This window comes from Andrographis paniculata, unplaced genomic scaffold (assembly GCF_009805555.1).
Source record: "Andrographis paniculata isolate CXL003 unplaced genomic scaffold, ASM980555v1 Contig36END, whole genome shotgun sequence".
NCBI classification, from domain to species: domain Eukaryota; kingdom Viridiplantae; phylum Streptophyta; class Magnoliopsida; order Lamiales; family Acanthaceae; genus Andrographis; species Andrographis paniculata.
Window position 1 is genome coordinate 338234 of NW_026137569.1, and position 22297 is coordinate 360530.

At 37.9% G+C, this 22297-nt stretch overlaps 4 protein-coding genes across 7 annotated transcripts; all 4 read left to right on the forward strand.

The window, feature by feature from the left end:
* The first annotated feature begins 1641 nt into the window (after positions 1-1641).
* Positions 1642-7700, forward strand: LOC127249558 (homeobox-leucine zipper protein ATHB-14-like). The gene is made up of 18 exons (XM_051272430.1): positions 1642-2764; positions 3793-3952; positions 4046-4158; positions 4263-4353; positions 4431-4526; positions 4603-4716; positions 4790-4873; positions 4955-5110; positions 5187-5261; positions 5337-5443; positions 5536-5725; positions 5808-5996; positions 6104-6184; positions 6267-6401; positions 6483-6808; positions 6879-6993; positions 7080-7229; positions 7325-7700. The coding sequence occupies exons 1-18, from the start codon at positions 2559-2561 to the stop codon at positions 7469-7471; spliced, it is 2535 nt and encodes an 844-aa protein (XP_051128387.1). The 5' UTR covers positions 1642-2558; the 3' UTR covers positions 7472-7700.
* A 1492-nt stretch (positions 7701-9192) lies between these two features.
* On the forward strand, positions 9193-10655 carry LOC127250012 (uncharacterized). The gene is made up of 3 exons (XM_051273153.1): positions 9193-9361; positions 9493-9645; positions 10329-10655. Exons 1-3 carry the CDS (start codon positions 9240-9242, stop codon positions 10429-10431), a joined length of 378 nt encoding a protein of 125 aa, XP_051129110.1. The 5' UTR covers positions 9193-9239; the 3' UTR covers positions 10432-10655.
* A 230-nt stretch (positions 10656-10885) lies between these two features.
* Positions 10886-11770, forward strand: LOC127250011 (protein BZR1 homolog 3-like). The gene is made up of 2 exons (XM_051273151.1): positions 10886-11143; positions 11221-11770. Exons 1-2 carry the CDS (start codon positions 10886-10888, stop codon positions 11569-11571), a joined length of 609 nt encoding a protein of 202 aa, XP_051129108.1. The 3' UTR covers positions 11572-11770.
* Positions 11771-12290: 520 nt separating this feature from the next.
* Positions 12291-21986, forward strand: LOC127249787 (uncharacterized). Of its 4 annotated transcripts, none has more exons than XM_051272777.1 (19): positions 12291-12665; positions 13631-13734; positions 14287-14373; positions 14460-14535; positions 14616-14690; positions 15379-15432; positions 16023-16082; positions 16173-16289; positions 16642-16736; positions 16823-17025; positions 17600-17697; positions 17943-18046; positions 18147-18312; positions 18462-18584; positions 18917-18999; positions 19884-20022; positions 20178-20207; positions 20794-20864; positions 21034-21986. In XM_051272777.1, the coding sequence occupies exons 1-19, from the start codon at positions 12627-12629 to the stop codon at positions 21560-21562; spliced, it is 2253 nt and encodes a 750-aa protein (XP_051128734.1). In that variant the 5' UTR covers positions 12291-12626; the 3' UTR covers positions 21563-21986. The 4 variants fall into 4 exon arrangements, with proteins under 4 accessions (XP_051128734.1, XP_051128735.1, XP_051128736.1 ...); XM_051272778.1 differs by lacking the exon at positions 12291-12665 and adding an exon at positions 13995-14110; XM_051272779.1 differs by lacking the exons at positions 12291-12665; positions 13631-13734; positions 14287-14373 and adding an exon at positions 15243-15301.
* The last annotated feature ends 311 nt before the right edge of the window (positions 21987-22297 follow it).

Here is a 22297-nt window from a genome sequence, read left to right on the forward strand (position 1 = left end):
TATTATTATTACTACACATGCACCAAAATGGTAGTAATTAATCAACTAGGTAACTTTAACTTGGTTTAATTTTTGTAAGATACTTGTAATTTCATCCAACATTTAAATATTCTCCATATTTCAAGAAATGAAGAATCAAGAATAAGAATGTGAGTGAATGATGCTTTGGATGCCCTCAAAAATGTAAAGGCCTTTTGTTGTCCAAATGTCAAATCCAGTTGAAAAAACACCACCCAAGTCAAAAGCTTTTCTACCCTCTTGGATTCTTTTCTGTTAAGGCACATTGCATACGTACATATCACATATCCTCTCTCTCTCTCTCTCTCTCTCTCTCTCTCTATATATATATATATATATGTATGTATGTATGTATAAATTTGTGTGTTGTAGTGGCAAACACTTTTGATTGTTAAAAATTAGTGTAGGGTGGTTGGGGGTAAATTAAAAATTAAATTGAAACACCTTCTGCACAGCTAAAGCCATTCTCAGTTTTTACTAGTAAAGTTTCCAATACATTTTTGTGTGTATGTATGTTTATATAAATCTGCAATCCAAAATTAATAACCAAACATAATCATTACCAACTATTTCCAGCAACGTGATGTTCCCAGCCATCACTGCTCTCCTCTCCTAATTCAATATTCCCAATTCCCTTTAAGTTGGAATTTTGATTTCCAATTAAACATTCCATCCCACACTTTCCTCAATCATTTTTATTTTATTTTTATATTCTAATTTGCAAAATTTTGTGACCCTCTTTTCCCAATTTATTCCACTTTTGGGCCCATCCCCTGATTTTTTGCTCAAAATTTAACCTTTTTGGGTAAAAAGCTTTAGGACCCCCTCACACAAATATATCATCTAAATTTTTACATACATGTGATGATTTATGAAATTAAAATAAAATCTTGACAGCAAAATGTGAAAATTTATATTAATCAAATGTAGTTAAGTCATTTTTAGTGGTACGTGGGACCTAATTCCAGCCACAAAATTAGTGCATTTAACGTAATAATGATCTCATGTCTATAAAAGCATGTCTTGACATTAACGATTGTTATTAGTTAGTATTATTATTATTATTTTTAAAAATAGTATTTCCAATAGTACTATTATTATATCATAAGATACATTTGATGGGCCCAAATGGGCCATTCAGTCGCCCCAAATACTTAAAACTGTCCAATATGAATTTAACTGGTAGTATTTTCGTCCACTATAATTTATTTATTATAATAATAATTATTATTATTATTGAAGTTCCACAGAAGATTCGACCAATAAGATGATAGTTTGGATACGGAGAGGTGTTTGAAATCTGTGGAGAATGAAGAAATACGATACGGTTCTGTGCAGTACAGTATTTGTATCCAATAATAATACAACAGACTGTACTGATTTCCTATGTAATAATGCCAATCCAACCCAACCCAACCCAACCCAACCCAACCCGTTTGTCCATAACCACTGAAAATATGAAAAGGTAAGAGAGATAGGTAGATGGATAGATAAAACTAGAAAATTAAAACATGGCACAGCAGCATGCCTTGACAGAGATTGGAGGAGAGAGAGAGAGAGAGAGAGAGAGAGAGAGAGAGAGAGAGAGAGAGAGAGAGAGAGACCAACAGGCCTGGCTGGTATTAATTCGAGAAATTATTTAATTATAATATATATGTATTATATTTGCGCTCAGTAGAGAAAGCTACAGCCCCTAATTTGCCCAGAAATGGGACTGAAAATCTGTTTCCAGTAAAGGCCACTCTGTGTGTTGATTTGAAAATCTGTCTATTAAATATTATAAATATATAAATTATTTCTTTTTCATTTTGATTTTTTTATTTTAATGAAGTCTGCATTGTTTTTGTTTAATTAATGTGTGTTGGTTAGAACTCAAAAGTGTGGTTGGATTTCTTGAATGGTTCGCCGGAGGAAACTGTTGGTGTTCTTGAATTACAGAACAGTAGTTGGGAGGGATTCTTGTCTTGAAGCAGGTGTTTTGTGTTTGAATTGAATTCTTCTGATTGGAAAATTAATGAATTGAGTTGATTTTTCGACTGTTGATTGCCCTTTTCGTTTCCTTTGCGCTCACTTTCCTCTTTGCTTTTTTTCTTGTTTCTCTCTGTGGGTTTTTGGTTACAAAAAAACACTTATTTTCCCTCTCTCTCTCTCTCTCTCTCTCTCGCCCATTTTACTTTGTCTCAAAATCTCGAGATTGGTGTACAATAAGATAAAAACCAGGGACCCCTGTTACAAAATCAATTTTTCTCTCTTTCTTGCACCTCCTCTCATCTTCTCCTTCTTCTTGCTTCTCCTTCTCACCTCACCCTAAAATTCCAATCTTGAGAGAGGGAGGAATAAAAACAAGGCACCCCCAAGGCCCAACAAACCCTCTACCTTGATGAGTGAGAGAGGAGGCTCTCTGTGAGAAGAGAGCCTGCCTGTTAATGCAACCACATCGCCTGCCAAACCCACAAATTTTCTTCATAGCCAGCCCTGTCTCTCTCTCCCTCAATCTGCCAAACTTATACATCCTTTCTTGAACAAACACACATACACAGATGATGTCGTCCTTCAACAGCAAGCAGCAGGAACTGGACACGAGCAAGTATGTCCGGTACACGCCGGAGCAAGTGGAGGCTCTTGAGAGGGTATATGCTGAGTGTCCAAAGCCCAGTTCTTTGAGGAGGCAGCAGCTCATTCGGGAGTATCCTATTCTCTCCAACATTGAGCCTAAGCAAATCAAAGTCTGGTTTCAGAACCGCAGGTATGTCTTCTATCCACTTTTCAAAAGGGATAATGGATTCCCTTTTTCCTTTTTTTTTTTTTTTTTTTTTTTTGAGGTTGTATGAACTTTTTTGTTTCTTTCCTTCTGACTTAAAAAATGGCTGATGAAGTTTTTTAAAGGGTTTCTGCAGCTCTTGTTTAATGTTTAGGCTGCTGCTTTTTTTTTTTTTTTTCGGTTCGTTCTAGATTTGATCAGGTGTGGTCTTGTTAATGAGCTGATGAATGTGGTAATAAATGTTCATATTGCTTTTTCAGGAGGCCCTTTGGTTTTCTATAGAAAAAAGAAGATAAAAAAGTTACAAAGCTTTGAAGGTGGAAAATCAATTTTTGAATGTTGATCTAAGAGGATTATAAAATTCTGGGTTTACAACAAATTATTGTTTCTACATTGCTCTTCTGTCTTTAGAACTCTGCCTCTTAATTTAATGTCAAGTGGGAGGAAAAGGATGGTTATTTATTAAGTTACCTGATTTGTTAAATTGTTAGCTTTCATATTTAGAAACAAACTTATGAGTTCTGCATTTTGCTTTTATGTGTCTCCTCGTGCTGTAAATCCATGAAATGATGCAATGTGTATGTGCCATATACACTAGTTTAATGTACATGGAATACACGAGTTTTAGGATATTCCCTGGAATCTTCATTAAATGTATTCTTGGAGTGCTTTTGAATCATTGTTTCTTTGATCACTACAGTTCAGTAGCTTCATCAGTTTGAAATAATGAAACCATTTTCTTTGTCCATTTTGGTGCATATCACTAATTTTGACAAGTTATTAAGTTGCAGATCTAGATTGAATTCTTGGGCAATGGCGACAAGTTTCTACTCTCTTGTTTGTTTGATTATGTTGTAACAACTATTGTGGTAATAATGGTGTTGAGTATATCTTACTAAGTTCAAGCCACATCATAAATGCTTTGTTGTAGTTTCACCCAATGCATTGTTCATCTGTAACTTTGTTGCCTTCCATTGATCAGTAGAGTGACATACTTTGTTTCTGTTTTGCAGGTGCCGTGAGAAACAGAGGAAAGAAGCCTCAAGGCTACAGTCGGTTAATAGGAAGCTGACTGCCATGAATAAGCTGCTAATGGAAGAGAATGACCGCCTGCAAAAGCAGCTCTCGCATCTGGTTAATGAAAATGGTTATATGAAGCAGCAAATTCACACCGTAAGTTTATGTCTTGATTGATTCGAAGTACATTCTTGTTTTGATGTAGACACTTGCTTGAAATAATCAATTATTTTTACTTCCCAACGACAGGGTAACACGACGACCACTGATACCAGCAGTGATTCTGTGGTTATGAGTGGTCAGCAACAACAGCAAAACCCAACACCTCAGCATCCACATAGGGATGCTAACAGCCCAGCCGGGTAATCGAAGAAAAACCACTTCCCGACAAATTTTAGCTATTGCTCTGAAATCTAAGAGTGATTAAGTCTCATTCTTTTTATCCATTTTTCTTTTTGTTTCTTAGTCTTCTTGCAATTGCCGAGGAGACCCTGGCAGAGTTCCTTCGAAAGGCTACTGGAACTGCTGTCAACTGGGTCCAGATGATTGGGATGAAGGTGCATATTGGTTTTCTTATTCCGTTACTATTCTCTTGTTCTATCCATGTTCTAATGCCCTTTTATCTTGTGTTTAGCCTGGTCCGGATTCTATAGGCATCGTCGCTGTTTCCCGCAACTGTAGGGGCATAGCAGCACGAGCCTGTGGCCTCGTGAGTCTTGAACCCACGAAGGTGATTTTCAACCATCTTAATATTCATTTCCTATCAGAGTTTCTCTCTTTTCACGATATGCCAAAATCCTCTACAGGTTGCTGAAATTCTCAAAGATCGTCTCTCTTGGTTTCGCGACTGCCGCTGCCTTGATGTAGTAAGTGCAATCCCCACTGGAAATGGAGGGACTATTGAGCTTGTATACATGCAGGTTCGTACATTAAAACCTAAATTTCGTTACATTTTGGGATGCAACTTGTTGTAAGTGTGTTTCTTTTATTTAGATATATGCACCGACAACATTGGCATCTGCTCGCGACTTTTGGATGTTGAGATATATTTCTACTTTGGAAGATGGCAGTTTAGTGGTAACCAATACTTCTATATTGTGATTTCATTTGATACTAGCAGTTTCATGTGAAATCTCAAAAGTTTTCAAACTATTGCAGATTTGTGAGAGGTCATTAACTTCTTCAACGGGTGGCCTGACTGGACCACCTGCAACATGTTTTGTTAGAGCTGAAATGCTGCCTAGTGGGTATCTTATACGGCCATGTGAGGGCGGTGGATCCATCATTCACATAGTCGATCACATTGACTATGATGTGAGATAGTCATTTTATGCATTTTTTTTTTTCGTGTTTTGTCTCCCTGCTGCTAACATGCTTCATTACATCTCAGGCTTGCAGTGTTCCAGAAGTCTTGAGGCCGCTTTACGAGTCATCCAAGATACTTGCACAGAAGATGACTATGGCCGTAAGTATTTTGTTAATGTAGTATGCTCGTATGTTGCACTTGTCTCGAGCAATATGATATTTTGCAAGTTTTTAGGCTCTGCGTCATGTGAGACAAATTGCTCAAGAAACCAATGGAGAGATTCAGTATAGTGGCGGCCGGCAGCCAGTTGTTCTTAGAGCATTAAGTCAAAGATTGTGCCGGTGGGTAACATTAGTTGAATGGATAAATTGTATATATACTTCGAACACATAAATGTATTGGGCTCGACTGATCCGTTTTGTCTTCTTGGTAGGGGTTTCAATGATGCCGTCAATGGATTTGCTGATGATGGTTGGTCGATACTGAGCAGCGATGGGATGGAAGATGTGACGATCGCCATTAACTCATCTCCCAGTAAATGTCTTGGTTCCCAATATAATAGTTTGTCGATGCTTCCTACATTTGGGGGAGTCCTCTGTGCACGGGCATCAATGCTTCTCCAGGTTACTTCTGTTAATTATCTGGTTTGGTTTATGCACTGTTTTCATAAATTTGCTAATATTGATAAGTCACGTTTGTGCTCAGAATGTGCCTCCTGCTTTGCTCGTTCGATTCCTGAGAGAGCACCGTTCGGAGTGGGCTGATTATGGCGTTGACGTGTACTCGGCTGCTTCTCTTAAGGCTAGTCCTTATGCTGTTCCGTGTGCGAAACCCGGTGGGTTTCCTAGTAGTCAAGTCATTTTACCTCTGGCGCAGACTGTTGAACACGAGGAGGTAAGATGCCTTATTTTAACACCTGCCGTTGCATATCTATCGCATCTTTCGTGTGCCATTTTAGTTGCTCCATTCTGAAGAGTTTCTAAAAATTTTTAATCGAATAGTTCCTCGAGGTGGTTCGTTTAGAGGGACATGCATTCTCCCCTGATGATATTGCTTTGTCGAGAGACATGTACTTATTACAGGTAATTGGCTGTATTACGAAATTGATCCGTAGATACCTATATGGTGAAGTGTCGGGTACTGATTTTCTGGTTCGATATGCAGTTATGCAGTGGGATTGATGAGGCAACTTCCGGTGCCTGTGCGCAGCTCGTATTTGCGCCTATTGATGAATCATTTGGCGATGATGCACCTGTTCTGCCGTCTGGCTTCCGCGTCATTCCATTGGAACCTAAATCAGTTCGGTGACTTGCATTTCATATTCCATCATTGCTTGATTTTGAAATTTCAAATTCATTATTTGGTAACTGCGTGATTCAGGATGGGCCTGCTGCGACTCGAACGTTGGACTTAGCTTCTGCCTTGGAGGTGGGATCGGGCGGAGCTCGCGAGGCTGGAGAAGCTGACGCCAGTAATCAAAATGTCCGGTCTATTCTGACTATCGCGTTCCAGTTCACTTTTGAAAATCACTATCGGGACAGTGTTGCTGCTATGGCACGTCAGTACGTGCGAAGCATTGTCGGCTCGGTTCAACGTGTTGCCATGGCTATATCACCGTCGAATCTTGGCTCTCACTTGGCTCCAAAGGCTCATCCTGGTTCGCCGGAGGCCATCACGTTGGCACGATGGATTTGCAGGAGCTATAGGTATTATTTATGCCTTTTCTATGTCTTGTTTCGGCTTTTTTGGTGCTTGTGTTAATATTTAAGTGTTTAGGGGCCACACGGGCGGAGAACTCTTTCAGACCGATTCATCTGTGGGCGACGATGCTGTTCTGAAGCAACTTTGGCACCATACCGACGCTATTATGTGCTGCTCTGTCAAAATGAATGTAAGCCATTAGATTCGCAATTTGCATTTCTATAGTCTTCTTTGACACTTGCAACTGACTGACTGATCGAGCCGTGATTTCTTCAGGCGTCGGCAGTGTTCACGTTTGCAAACCAGGCTGGGCTCGATATGCTGGAGACGACCCTTGTTGCCCTTCAGGACATAATGCTCGAGAAAGTGCTGGATGAAGCTGGCCGGAAAATACTCCTTTCGGAATTCTCCAAGATCATGCAGCAGGCAAGACATGACTCGATTCTTAAACTTTTGGATGCCTGATTTATTTCAGCTGAGCTCATTTTGTGTTGCTTATATATGTGTGTATGTATGTATAGGGTTTCACGTATTTGCCGGCGGGCGTGTGCGTGTCGAGCATGGGTCGGCCGGTGTCGTACGAGCAAGGCATTGTGTGGAAAGTTGTGAACGACGAAGATGCCAACCACTGCCTAGCATTCATGTTCATGAACTGGTCTTTTGTGTAAAGAACTTATTAGCTATGGAGTATTACTATTATTGTTATAAGCCTACTACTGCTACCTTTACTAAGTTATTTGTTCTCCTCTCCTCTACTAAGTAGCCAGCCGTTAAGACATTATATATATGGCTCTACTAAGTTACCTTGGTAAGGATTTTGAACTCGGCCGGGAGTCAGATTATGATGAACTCTTATGTTATCAAGACATCTATCTATCTAGTTGCTACTTTTGTCAATTGCCACTTGTTCTTCCGATCCTCATTGATGATCAAGCTTCGCATCATTAAAGTTTCCGAACACACGATAAGACTGTCTCTACAGTCTACGCTGAGTCAAAGTCAAAGAGGTCTGCGAGGCCCTGATCTCTACAGTGGCACTGAACAGAGTTGCTACAAGGTCCCGTGAAGTCGCCTGGCTTTTTTGGCTTTTCGCTTGTGAGGTTAATATAAATATAATTATATATTTAATTAATTGTAGGAAAAGTAAAACAAAAGATGGGACAGTGAGCCAACGGCAGGTGGAAGACGACACGACCCCACAGAATTATTATTATTATTAGAAAATTTAATTCGGCGGTGAAAGGCGAGTTTTGCTGTCAAAAGCAGTCAATCACCTCACCGAAGAGAGAGAGAGAGAGAGAGAGAGGGAGGGACAATCTGGTAAGCTGCTTTTCTGCTCATGATCAGATTCATCATCATCATTATCGACTGCAACATCAAGTAAATATAAAGTATATATAGAGTCCGATCAAAAAAAAAGTATATATAGAGAGAGAGTATTCAGTTTTGTCTCTTCCGTTAATCAGACATAAACACAGTTAACAAACCCTGTCCCTCCAACGTCCTTCATACGTCTTTTCACTCTCTTAAATGCTACTCTCTTCTGCACTGCACATCACATTTTTGCATATTCCATTATTATCTTTTCCCCCAAAACAACACATTTTTTCCCATCCCCATCCCATCCTATTTTTTAGAGCTCTGCCACTCCCTCCCCTTCTCTCTTTGAGATGCTCTGACTCCAAAAACATTAAAATTAAATACAATAGGATTAAAATTTAAAGCTTGCTTCAGAAAGGCCTCCCTCTCTCTGCACAGGTACTGTGCCTGCATACATAAACAAGCAATAACATTAATGATGATGATGATGATAATAATAATGAGAGGAAGAAGAAGAAGAACCTATTTTGACCAAATGGCCAATTTGGCTGCAGTTATTTATGTATGGATGGGGTTGCTTGTTGAAGGAGGCATCGAATTGAATGTAGGCAAGGGAGGATGGATAGATATATATATATAGATGTTGCTATGCTAGTTTTCACTTTTTCTAGTCATAAATTTACTGAGAAGATACAATGATTCTTCGTTACCAACTCCCTCCCTCCTTGTTTCTTTCATTGTTTCCTCTTTTTTCCCTCCCTCCCTCCAATGCACTGTTAGGGTTCTGAAAATAGGGCAGTTCTGTTCTGTGTTGTGGTACTATTCTCTTCTTGATTGACCTTTCTTACCTAATACTACCTCTCTCTTGAATCATGCAACGAAAACATAAATGTATGCCTGCCTGCACCTGCAACTACAACTAATTATTTCTCAGATTTGACCTTTTTGTTATTTTCTCTTGTGTTGTGTTGCCAGTTGCCCTAATTAATTTGATTCTTTTTGGACCTTGGCCCAAAAATGAGTTGGAATCTTTTCAATTGAATGTCCAGTAAGAAGGCCCATTGTATGATCTTCAAATTAAAATCGCCCGGAGATGAAGGGAGGAGGTTTGTAAAGATGGCGGATCCGGAGGAGCCAGCCGAGTTGATTCGATTGGCGTCTGGAGAGATTTCCAAGGATTTTAAGGCTTTGGTTGCTTGCAGGGATTTGGATTCAATCAGGCAATTGCAAAACCTCACGTATGTTTTGTTAATAATGTGTTTGTCAATTCGCTCTTGTTCTTCTCTTCGCATAGTGATACGTTTCGTTTTGCCTCAGTTCGCTATTATTCCACTTGTTGTTTAACGGCGAGGTGATTTTTTTGGAGCAGATTGGGGAGACTTCAGGACAGCAATGCAATGTTATCTCAATTTAACGTGTTTTCGGAGAATCGCTTTGTTGAGGTGTCCGATGAATTTTCGAAGAACACGCGCCTCTTGCGATCCATGAAATCGGACCTTGATTACGTCTATCAGAAGCTCAGGTGTGCCCGGTGTTTTTAATTTCTCATGATACAGTTTGTTTGCTTGTCTCCGCCTGCGGATTTCAATCAGAATAAGCACTAGTGATTTATTAGCATTTCTGTGGTTCAAAATTCAAATCCAATGTTTGTGGTATGGAATCAAAATTCAGTGCGACCAGCTGATACTCGATTGAGCTATGAAAAGAAGTGTTATGATAATTTGGTGGATCTCATGGAAAACCTAAGCATATTTACAAACCTCTCTAGACATCGGAATTTCTTCTCTATTTTTAGATCAAGCGTTGCTGGATAAACACGAATCGCTTTCGAAATTATGTAGAACACGCTTCATCACATGTAGTTGAACTCAATGTCTTGTTCTTCGCTTGACGCTAGTCTATACTAGCTAGCTATTCAACTATAAGAAAAACATGAGGCGAAAATCTCTATAGCTACATCGAAGCAGATCAATAATGATGCATAAATTGAACAAACAGTTTGACGTATATATCTAGTCGCACTGAAAACAAATGCAGAACATCTCGAGGCTTAATTTTCATCGGAGCAAGTTGTTTCCTGGTCGAAAGTTTGATGTGCTTGCCTTCATATCCACTGTTAATTTACCTCTTTGTATAGTTTGATCTAATATTCTTGCATCATCGTGTGTGCTCTCATTACTTTGGGGTGGCTGATTCAACTTGTAGGGGCATGAAGGCAAAGATTATGCAAATCCATCCAGATGCTTTTCCTGATGATTCAACAATCGAAGCACTTGATCAAAGACCAAACCTGGAGTTGCCTAGGTGACGTTGGTCCTCTGTGTTCTATAGTGAGGACTAATTCGTTCTTCGTGAAGTTTCTGCATTATTAATCTATGATGATGCCGGCATCGTTGGATCGTCTACGTAAATGGCCATTGCTTGTCCGTTTTGTTGTTTATCATATGGTCGATTGGCATTTGCAATTCTTTCTAACTAGCTTAAGATTGTACTGATCAGTGCCTGTCTGTTAATAAATTTGATGTTATGATATGGGGGTTTTCAGAATATGCAGATATTTTTGGGGCCATTTTGTTATTTTCAGTTTTGAAATGCACATGGCGCGTGAAACAACCTCCAATTCTGGCAATGCAGTAAGTAGTGTACATGCAGTTTGACTGATATAACTCACTCACTCCCTAGTCCCCTCCATTGTGAAAATACATTTGCTCTGTACTGTGTTTCCTCTCCCTCAAGGTTTAGCGAATTGAAGACGACAAGCAATGAAGGAGGCTGTGCGCGAGAGAGGCGGCGGGAATGGTGGAAACGGCCGAAGTGCGGTGGAGAAAGAGCGGACGAAGATGCGCGAGCGGCAGAGGCGATCCATCACCACCAACATCTTCCACGGCCTCCGCAAGCACGGCGGTTACCGCCTCTCCCCCCGCGCCGACATCAACGAAGTCCTCCGCCACCTCGCCAGCGAGGCTGGCTGGATCATCGAGCCGGACGGTACAACCTACCGCTCCTCCGCCGCCGCCGATGTACGATTTTGTTTGTGTTGGTGATTGTGTTTTTTCTGTATGGTGAATGAATACTTTGGTTGTGGTTTTATGTGTAGGGACGGAATCATGCGTGTCCTCTTTGCGGAGGAGGAAGAAAGAGTACTGGTCCGCCGACGCCAACCGGAAGCTACTTTGCCGGAGGCGGCGGAGGAGACTGCTCGACGACGGCTTCTCCCCACCGTAGCGACTCCGCGGCGAATAACCACCCCTCGGTCAGCGGCGTACCGTCGCTTTCGCCGTCTGGCGTTATGGCTACAAACGATGCACTGCTGGCGATATACATGTGCGGGGCTGTTCAACAAAATCCCCGGGGCGGCGGCGGCGGCGTGTACGGCGGAGGACAGCAGCTGTACCTGGTGCATCAGAACAGTGCGTCCAATCAGAACACGCCAGCTGGATCACCTTGATTCCTGGACTCCTCCTTCCTCATCTTCTGTGATGAAATTTACTACCCCTATATATAGTTTTCTACCAGTCTTCGATCGTATGCTGAAGAAAACCTACTAATTTTAACGTCATTAACTATATGATTTTATAATCTTAACATCAGTAACTAATCACATATTATAGTTAATAGTCCATGCTATCTTAATCTAAAAAAATAAATAAAATCCAAGTGATTTACGTAATTAGTTTTATTTCCGGTTAATCGACGATCCAAATGTAATTGGTTTTTTTCTTGATATTTTTTATTTTAAAATAAAAAACCAAACATAATCAAAGTGGTTTTTTATTATTTATTTTCAAAATTTACTATTTATATCGCTAATTGAAATATCTATGAAATTATAGGTTTGTTTATAGAATTCTTTTTAATGTTAAGATATGAAAAATTATATGGATGACAATTAAAAAAAATACTTTGTATTGAATTATTACTTTTTAAAATTATTATCATTATCCTAAAAATAAAAAAAAAAACGGAACGATTATCATTATCAAATTAATTATTATCATTGTTAGAGTGCAAGCACCATTATGACAAAAAGTATTTAAAATTTGTTTGTTTTATTAAAAAGTCATTTCAAGACTAATTCCCTAATTAATTAATAATAAATACTGTAAATGGCACTATCAAACAATGTACTGTACGTTATATGCATTGGTCACAGTATAATACAATTTTATTTTCCTCTGAAATATACACACACAACTGTGCTCTCGCGATTGCAGTCAAATTCTTTGTTTGTTTCCTCCTGTATCCTCACCATTTATTCCCTGCATCAACGAAACTGGTCTTGAGATTGAATCGAATCAGGAGCATGGCTTCTATTCGTACCTCGAATTTCTATAGCAATTACCAAGAATCGAGTTGAATCTTTCGGATTTCTTTTTTTTTTTTTTCGATTCAAGATTCTGGTCGCACGGAGTTACGGCCGGAGGTTGGGATATAAGCTAGGGTTTTGAGTGGCCAGATCTGAATACGAGCCTACAATTCGATCGGTGCTACACATTATTCAACATGTTTTGGCATATGACTGGCCTGCCTACTGCATCTCCAGTGAGTGCCTGTGATTCTGTCAATTTATGGGAAGACTTATTGACGTATTTTGCCTATTGGATCCAGTTACTAGGAATCTCGTTTGCTAGTCGTGGGATTAGATTTATTTCCACTGAATTATTTGCGTTTCTCTGGAAGTGTTGTGATTTGATGTGTTGAAGTAAGCTACTTGATTGTTGGCAGTGGTGTTTTGTCTGAGTGCGTGTCGGTCCCCTATTTGATTTGGAGAAGTTGTTACATTGAAATTTGAGTCCGCAGTATGTGGGGGCACTCGTGCTTGATTCTGGTAGATAGACTCAATGTAGTATTCTTTAGCCAATTAGCGTATTGACACGTGGCACCATCACATCACTAAGGGATATTGGTGCAACCGTACTGGATGTTGTGTTACTGAGCCAGTCATGTAGGATGCCTACTATGATCGCTTGCTTTTTCTTGATGGAATTGGGTTTGTTTGATTGTGCTTTTGGCGGGTATTCCTTTATTTTTGGAATAATAAGAATTTTAAATTAGAAGTTATTTGATGTGATTTTACGAGTGAAAAAATAAATTTTGTTTTTAATATATTAAAAAAATAAATAAATGGAAGCTGTGATGGTTATAGGGAGGAAAATAAGTAATGTAGAGGTATAGTGAAAATTGGGTTGTGAAAACACAACCAAACAATCATTCTTGTTCTTGGAGTGCAGTGATTTTAAAATTTGAATTAAGATTATATATAGTATGAAGGAATTTCAATATTTTGGGGAGAAAAGGAAATAAGATCCTTGGAAATGATTTCAATATAGTTTGGAGTTCCAATTTTACAAGTAACCAGACAAATGCTGCCTCGACAAACTCCTTGATGACTGCATGAGGTCTACTAGATTCTGGTTTCTGCCAATTCCTTCCAATGAGAGATCAATTACTTATATTAGTTTATTAAGCATATCATGTTACTCTCTTTATTAATATTTAAATCTCAGGTGGAGAGCATTTTAGACAAAGATAATTTCACATTGGAGGAGCTATTAGATGAGGATGAGATTATTCAAGAATGCAAAGGTCTTAATGGCAGGCTTGTTAACTTGTAAGTGCAGTTGCCTTTTTCTTAAGTATTCCATCTTTAATCTAGTTGTTGCTACTCTGCTTGGCATTATTCGGGGGCATCTAACAATTATTTGCTACTGAAACTTGAAGGTGAATACTTTGGGTTATTTGTAGTTGAACAAACCAATTTATTTTCATGTCATAAGTACATAAAAAGATATCTTCTATTGTATATTAATGTATTATGCAGTAATTGGAAATATATCATATATGGTGTCCTGTTACATACTGCTGCCACAGAGGGTAGAAAAAGAACAGAAAAAAATGCAAAGAATAGTGAACTCTGAGAGGTTGATCTACGGAATAATGAAGACGAGTTCAACTGTTTCTTGTGGAATTTAACCATCACAACATTTGTATGTTTTTATTCTTTTACAATAGTGCAAAATGTTGTTTTCTTGCTCAAAATGTGAGATAGTTTTTTCTTTTTCAGTACTAGGAACTGAAAGCCACCATCTTCTCTTTGGCTAATTAGTTCTTGTCAGAATATTCAAGACCTAATGCAAATTTTTTATACTGTTGTTTATTGCAGTTTACGAGAACGGGCTAATGTAAAACAGCTGATTCATTACATAGTGGAAGAAGCTCCAGAACATGCTGAGAAACAACGGTCATTCAAGTAAGCATGTGTAGTAGATACATCTAGGTGTGTTTACCAAAGTCTTTCTATGGCTATGTTGTATTGCTATTCTTTTTTGGCCACAGGTTTCCTTTCATTGCTTGTGAGATATTCATTTGCGAAGTTGATGTTATATTGAAAACTTTGGTGGAGGATGAGGAGGTATGGTCTTGAGACTTTTATTCCATTTATTGCTCTTAAATTTTGTAAATGATTGGTTATTTCCTACCTTTGGCTTACAGTTGATGGACCTGCTGTTTTCATTTCTGGAACCCGAACGGCCTCACAGCTCTCTGTTGGCTGGTTATTTTAGCAAGGTATAAGTCCTGATGCTTTGATTGGTGGGTTTTAAATGCAGTCTCACTCACACACCCCCATTACAGCAAGGCTGTTTAAAGAATATCATTTTTAACGAGTGGTCAAAGGAAAGACAGCTTAAGCATTTTATGAATGACCTTCATATTTGACAGCCAGCTATTTCGTTACATTAATACGTCTTCATTTAAAATTTTACTTTTTGCCAGGACATTTAAGATAATGGCTCTATAATTTTGAATATACCTTAGTTTAGGATCTTGAATTATTTGGTTCTTCTCTCAAGAAACCTTGTACCATTTAATAATTTCTCCTACCCCAGCTGAATATTATAAAGGTTCCATTGCCATTTGATGTTTTTCTTATCTTCCTGTTTGATGTCTCATTGACAAGACCATTCATAACTGGCTCATTATATTCATTTCTGATTTCTTAAGAATTATACACCTTCAGCCTCTCCCTATGTATGAGGTATATCAATAACCTGGACCTCTTGTATTTGGCACCTGACACCCACAACTATATTTCTCCCACTGCATCTACTTCTGTGATAGGCAGTAGTATGCTGATTTTACAAATATGCAGCTTGCCCATTTGCAAGCATACTAAGTGTGTAAGTGCCAACAATTTTCCTATTTGAATTACAAATTTGTGAATGTTGTTATTTATTAAATTTCATCAATTTGCTAGGTTGTAGTATGTCTCCTCCTGCGGAAGACAGTTCCTCTGATGAATTACTTTAGAGTAAGTATATTACTATCTATCATCAAGTATATTGTTTCTATTATGAGGAGCTGCATGAAAACTCTCACATTGAAGATCTAGGTATCATGTTAGACTTATGACTTATGTTAATGAGTATTGTTTTACATGTAACAGTATTCCTACTGATGCTGTTTTCAGAACGACCAATTGGGTGCTAATTCTTATGGGTATACAATAAGAGAAGCTATAAGGTGTATCACATGTAATAAGTTTCATTAGTGTCACAAGGATATGTATAGGCTTCTGAACGAACTATGAATGTCTCTTGCATGATCTTTATGAATACTGTAGGGTTCTATAAGTTTATTGGCATTTATGTTTTCTAAAAAATGAGCTCTTATTATTATGTTATTTCTGTGTAAGGATAATATGAGCCATACAGGTTCAGCACTTCAGCCACTGGTATTTTGTTCCACAATCTGTTATTTAGAACTTATGCTTCTATGTGGCTAATCTTTACTCTTAGTTGTCTGACATTAATGTAACTTCTTGTCTTATAGCGATCTTATTCCATATCCATTATGGATTTAGTTTTAAAAAGCCTGAAGGTTTCTTTACATTTGTAACAGGCTCATCAGGGTATCATGAACAGGCTTGTTGACCTTATTGGAATCACTTCTATCATGGAGGTGCATCATTCGCACCCAACCTAGCTCCTAAGTTACAACATTGCTAGTAGGTTGTCCTTGCTTAGAATTGTAATCTTTTCTTATTGACAGGTTTTAATACGCCTGGTTGGTTCTGATGAACACATTTATGCCACTTCTTTGGACTCTGTGGAATGGTTGGAAGATACAAATGTGCTGGAGATGATTGTTGACAAATTCAGTTCATCAGTAAGTTGCAGTAAGCATGCTTACATACTCATCAAAAGTTATAAATTTTAATCTCCATGTCTTTGGATGTTTCTTTAGGTATGCCCCATATATCCTTAATGGAATGGCTGAAGGCAGGCCTTCTTGTTTTGATGCTTGAGGGCATGAATTCTTTTGCAGCTTTTGTTTTTTTCCAATTAATCTGTATTTGGGGCAAACTATTATTCATCAGAGATTGTGTGTTCTATTCTTTTATTAACTTGTTATTTTCTATAACTAAGTGCCTAGAGCAATGTTATCTGCACAGCAGGTCTATTATTGTGTTTCTATTTTATATATTTCATTATTTCTCTAGTAACTTTTATTTGTGTAGGACTCCCCCGAAGTGCATGCCAATGCTGCAGAGACTCTTTGCGCAATTACTCGATCTGCTCCTCCAGGGCTAGCTTCAAAGATCTCTAGCCCAAGGTTGCATTTATGAAATTAAAAATTGTCCCTATCAACTCTGTCACTATCTTGTTCTTATTTTGATTGGTGTTTGCTGACAATCACAGTTTTATTAAGAGATTGCTTACCCATGCTCTGGAGGATTCAAGGCCAAAATCTGTGTTGGTCCATTTGTTATCTGTGTGTATATCCTTGTTAGATCCCAAGAGGTTAACATCTGGAACATATTACATTTGTACCCGCCAAATGGCTCATGGGTCAGAAAGCACTGCTAACCCTGAGATTGTTCAAGGCATGCTGGAGAGCCTAGGTAAGTGTGGATTCATTTCTTATAACTGTGCATCGCCAGTGCAAGAGAATTTATGAAACTAGGAAATTTGTTATAATATCTTTATCATCATGAAAGAGTCACTTCTTTGCGTGAATTATGTAGTCTCACTATAACTGGAGACACTCCTGGTTTATTCATATATGGGGTATTCTGAAAATAAGGTTTGCTTTCTGTATTAAGTTGTATATAACTATATGTATAGATTATATAAGCCTGGAAAAAACTGCATGTCCCTGTACTCCCTTGGGGATGTGATGCTTAAACTCTTGACCAGAGGAAGGCCTGCTGAGATGAAGAATGGTCGTGCTTTTCCCAATATTATTAATTTGCACCATATTAGATGGACAAAAGCAAATGATATGAATATAGTTTGAGTGTTGGTTTTGCTAGTCATGAAATCAGTGCAACCACATTATTCTATGCCCAACAGTCATGCATTCCTGTTGAAGTGGAGATGATTAATTTTGAATGTCTGGTAACATTAAGAGGCTAAATTTCGGGACTTTATCGTGGAGTAGCTAGAAAACAAAAATGTAATGGTTTCATATGGCAGGTGATCTTCTCAAACTTTTGGATATTTCACCTGACAACCATGTCTTGCTTACCACATACGGAAAATTACAGCCTCCTTTAGGAAAGCATCGATTGAAGGTATATTTTTTGTATCATCAATGAAATGTATATTTGATTTCCTTTAGCAAACTTGCTTTGTGGAAATGAAATTGTTTTCAAAAGTAAGTCCATGTTCATTATGTTTTAGTGCTTCTGATCGGATTCTTAATTGCTTGGCAGTCTTGATTGTATGCTCTTGTCCATTTTTATTGCTCCTGCAATTAGTGTCTCATTCATAATGATAAATGGACAAAACCGTAGATTTAACAAAAATAAATTTTCAGGTTATAGAGTTCATCTCTGTTTTGGTGGGTGTTAGTAGTGAAATTGCTGAAAAAGAATTGATTCGCCTTGGTGCTGTAAAGCATATCTTGGAATTGTTTTTTGAGTATGTCTTTTTCCCCTTTGACATCGAATGCTATCATTATTATTATATTATTACATATAGATTCTTAACTTGAATCCTTGTTTTTCTTTTAACTTTTAAGTTACCCATACAATAATTTCTTGCACCATCATGCGGAGGACATTATAACATCCTGTCTTGAGAGCAAGAATCCTCAATTTGTTGATCATCTTCTGCGTGATTGTAACCTCATTGAGAGGATTCTTGAAGTAGATAAGGACTTCATTTTGGCTGTCAATCCAAACAAGGTAATATGTATTTACTGGGTTGTACATGTTTCTAGAAGTTGAATTTTTGTCTCGTCTTGTATCCCTACTCAGTTTGCCTTTGATTTTTCTTGTCCTCTCTCACTATCATGCATAAATCTAGTATCAATTTTCTTTTATGTTTCCTGCAGCCTACTATACCTGCTGAGGGAAGGTCAGCTCCGAGGATTGGAAATATGGGTCACCTAACCCGTGTTGCTAATAAACTTATGCAATTGGGGAATAGCAATAACATGATACACACATTTCTCCAGGTTTTTCTGATTTTCAATTGAATTTCATCAATATTCTTATTGCCTAGTTGAAACATATCAGATAGCCTTAGTAGCACACGTGGCTGATGCTGATGTTAGTTTTGTTAGAGCTTTTTCATACTGTACACTCTTACTCTTATAGTCCTTCATTATGTGGTTACAGCAGTTGATTCTATTTGTTTTCATTTTATCCTAGTGCACATTATTTGCTTATATGTATATGATATACGGTTTTTCTAATTGGACAGTCTTTTTGGCTTTGTGAGGTTTATGTGCTACTATCTTCTGATGTATCTTCTAAGATGGATTTTGCTTATCTTTTCCATTTGTAGGAGAATAATGACTGGGTTGAGTGGCAGGCGAATGTGCTGCTTAAGCGCAATGGGTTAGAAAATGTCTTCCACTGGTCATGTGGGTGAGTATTCTCAATGAATATTCTGCATGCGTAGAATTTATTCAATTGAATTGGGTTATATTTCTATTTGGTTGATACTAATTTTCAACTTAAGGTCCTGTTTAGGCAGTTTTTATGGCTGCATCAGATGCCATGTTATGTGGGAGAATAGAAAACTAAGGTCCTGCATGCCACCAGCCAAAATAATGATATCTTAAGGAAGTCAAATTTCATTTTCCAAGTGTCCATTAGATTTGACAAAAATTCTTAACTTTGATATCTAGAAAGGAAAGAACCCAACCATTCTGAATGATTTTAATCTACAGCTACAATGGCAGAAGTATATCTTAATTGCTATCTATAAGACAGGACACAAGTAACGTGGCATAATTCTCATATAATGTGAATAAAATTCTAATCCAATTTAATTATTCTCCAACTGATCTCTTCAATAAGATGAAAGTTAAGCCATGCTATTTTGCTGAGCATCAAACCTCATCAACTTCACTAGATTCTTAGATTTTTTTTTTGCCCTTATTTGAATAAACTCATCAAGCTGTATATTAGAGTTCATTCTACCTTTCAGCAGAGTGCAATTAACTTGCATATAATCACCTTATTACTAGTTATTACTGAAAGATGTAGAATCAATCGAACATTTGATCTATGGAGCATGCAAATTCTTGCTTTGAATTTATTTATACATCACATTAAAAGTGACAAGGGCTGCATAAACTGTTTTCTTTATGTTTGTTGGAAATTAACGCCATTGTTTATTAGTTTGTGGAAGTACATTTTTTTTCTCTACTACTTTAAATCGACGTGTTTCTTTCAGCATGATTTAGGTTTTCTGCATTTGCCTGCAAACTCAAAATGGCCATTTTCTGTATTTTTTATGTTTTCAGGAGGCCCACTTCACTGCATGATAGGACACAAGATAGCGATGATGATTACCAGGATAAAGACTTTGATGTTGTAGCTTTGGCAAATAACTTGAGTCGGGCTTACCGTGCTGGAATCTACAGTAATGACAGCTTTGACAAGGTTATTTTTTTTTTTAAATATATGTAATTTCCCTTGTCATGGACTGCCATGAGCAGATTAGAATTCAGATGCAATTACCAATGTGTATCATTTAAACTGTATTCATGACAATCTTTCTTGGTGAATTTTTAAATTTCTCCGTTCTATTTGTGCAGACTCGAAGCTCTCTTGATCGTGATGACGAGGTATACAGTTGAAAACTTGTGTGCCTGGAGTAATAGCTATTTTCATGCATATAGTTTAATGGGGTTGATGACTTACTACCAGCTAATTGGGGTTTGCATACTACAATTTATTGGTACAAGGTAGATCGTAGAATAAGTTCATGCTCTTCATCAATGTTTGTGAAATTAATAGAGCATTCTCATTAACCTTTATGGATTAGGTGGAATGTATATTGTACTCTAGGTTTCAAGGGAAAGATACTGAAAGGGATAATAGGCAGAAACTTTGAAAATATGAAAGACAACTGTCAGTAGAGGTTTTTTATTTGTGCATAGAGAGACAATAAAGGTGATGTAGCACTATTCCCTTAGTAACCTAATTTTCTGTTATTGTTCTCTTGTTAATGGCCGATTGGCTTTTAATACGAAATAGGAGACTTTTGTTCTTTTGCGTAGTAGTCTCATTTGCATGTGAATCTAGTGTATCTTGTGTTGCATGCATGTGTAACAATTTTATATGGAAATCTGAGTCTGTCACTTTTTTCAAGTATCTGGAATGTTATCATATTTACATTCTTCGCTCACTAAGATCATGCAACTTTGTCAGGATGTGTACTTCGATGATGAATCTGCTGAAGTTGTCATTTCATCCTTGCGTTTAGATGAGAACCAGACAAGGTTTGTGGCCTGACCTTGTTTTATTTGTTTTATACCATTGAAATGCTCCATTTCTGAAGTTTAGGTTTCCAAATTATGTCATGATGATAATATGAGCCTTGTAGAGTCATTGCATTTTTCTCTTTGATTGGTAATTGTGCATGCTTAACGTGATGTCTCATGTTTACAGTGGATCTGGATCTGTTTTCACGAACTCAAATTGGTTTGCATTTGAGGATGAGAGAATAGCTGATAAGCCACCATCCGATTCCCTTGCTTCCTCATCTCCCTTCACCGATGCACAAGAGGATATTGGAAAGGTTGATGACAATGATTTGACAGACACTGCCACATCTGAACTGCCCGAAACACCACCAACATCTGATGATAATGCGCCTGGCGTATTGCCTGTGGACTTCAGAGAAGCTGAAACCAGTGACGCCAACAAACCATGCGAATCTGATTCCATAGAACATTCTCCACCAAATTACATGTCCAATGCAACTCAACACCCTTCCTTACCCAATGGGGAACTGCAAGCAGAATTAGTGCATCAACCTGATGATATGCTACCAGCTAAGGCTGTTGCTGCTGCTTCTACAGATTCTGCTGATGAGCCGGGAGAGTACCATGAGATTGACAATGACTTACCTGGTTCAGAATATGAGGATGCCGCGGTGAATCCTTCACGCTCCAAAGAAGTGGAAGAAGAGAAGTAAAGCAATTAGAAGGTACATTCTCATGTTGGAGCATGAGGACTTTCTGCACTTGCATGCTGCAAAAAAGCAGAAATAATATCCCGAACGATGTGGAAAGACAAACACAGAGCATGCTATGATGAGGAGAGGAGTTGGAAGTCTAAATCTTGGAATAATGGCGCTGCCAATGCACCACAGGAGCCTGCCTGCAATCTGGTTTATTCATTGTAAGAAGATGGGAAGAGAGACCAGGCTCGATGATTTATGTCTTTTCTCTTGCCCTTTGTGCAGTCGACTGATTTGAAGCCAGCTATTGAATTTGTAGATTTCTTCTATTATGCTACATTTCTCTTTAAGTATTCTTATGGCTGGCTAGATATACACGTAAAACTTGATTTGATGTTGAAATTTTATTGTATTTCTCTAAGTATCATGTTTATATTTATCTTGCAGTTTGTTACTTTCTTGTATCTTTGTAGGGTATACAAGACACTGATATTTTAACAGTGTGTTTTGATATATAAATATAACACAATAATGAAGACTGTATGAGTGTTGTCTGTAGTGTAATAGGCTTTTCAATCAAGCCGTTGCTTTCCAATTATAATGGTGTCACTAATCTATTATTAACACAAACAGCACTATTACTACGTAAACATGGGACCATTCCTGGCATTGTTGTCAACGATTTCTGGTGGGTGTGCAACTTCCCTGCCCCACTATCATTCAAATTACCAGATATTCATAGATTTTAGT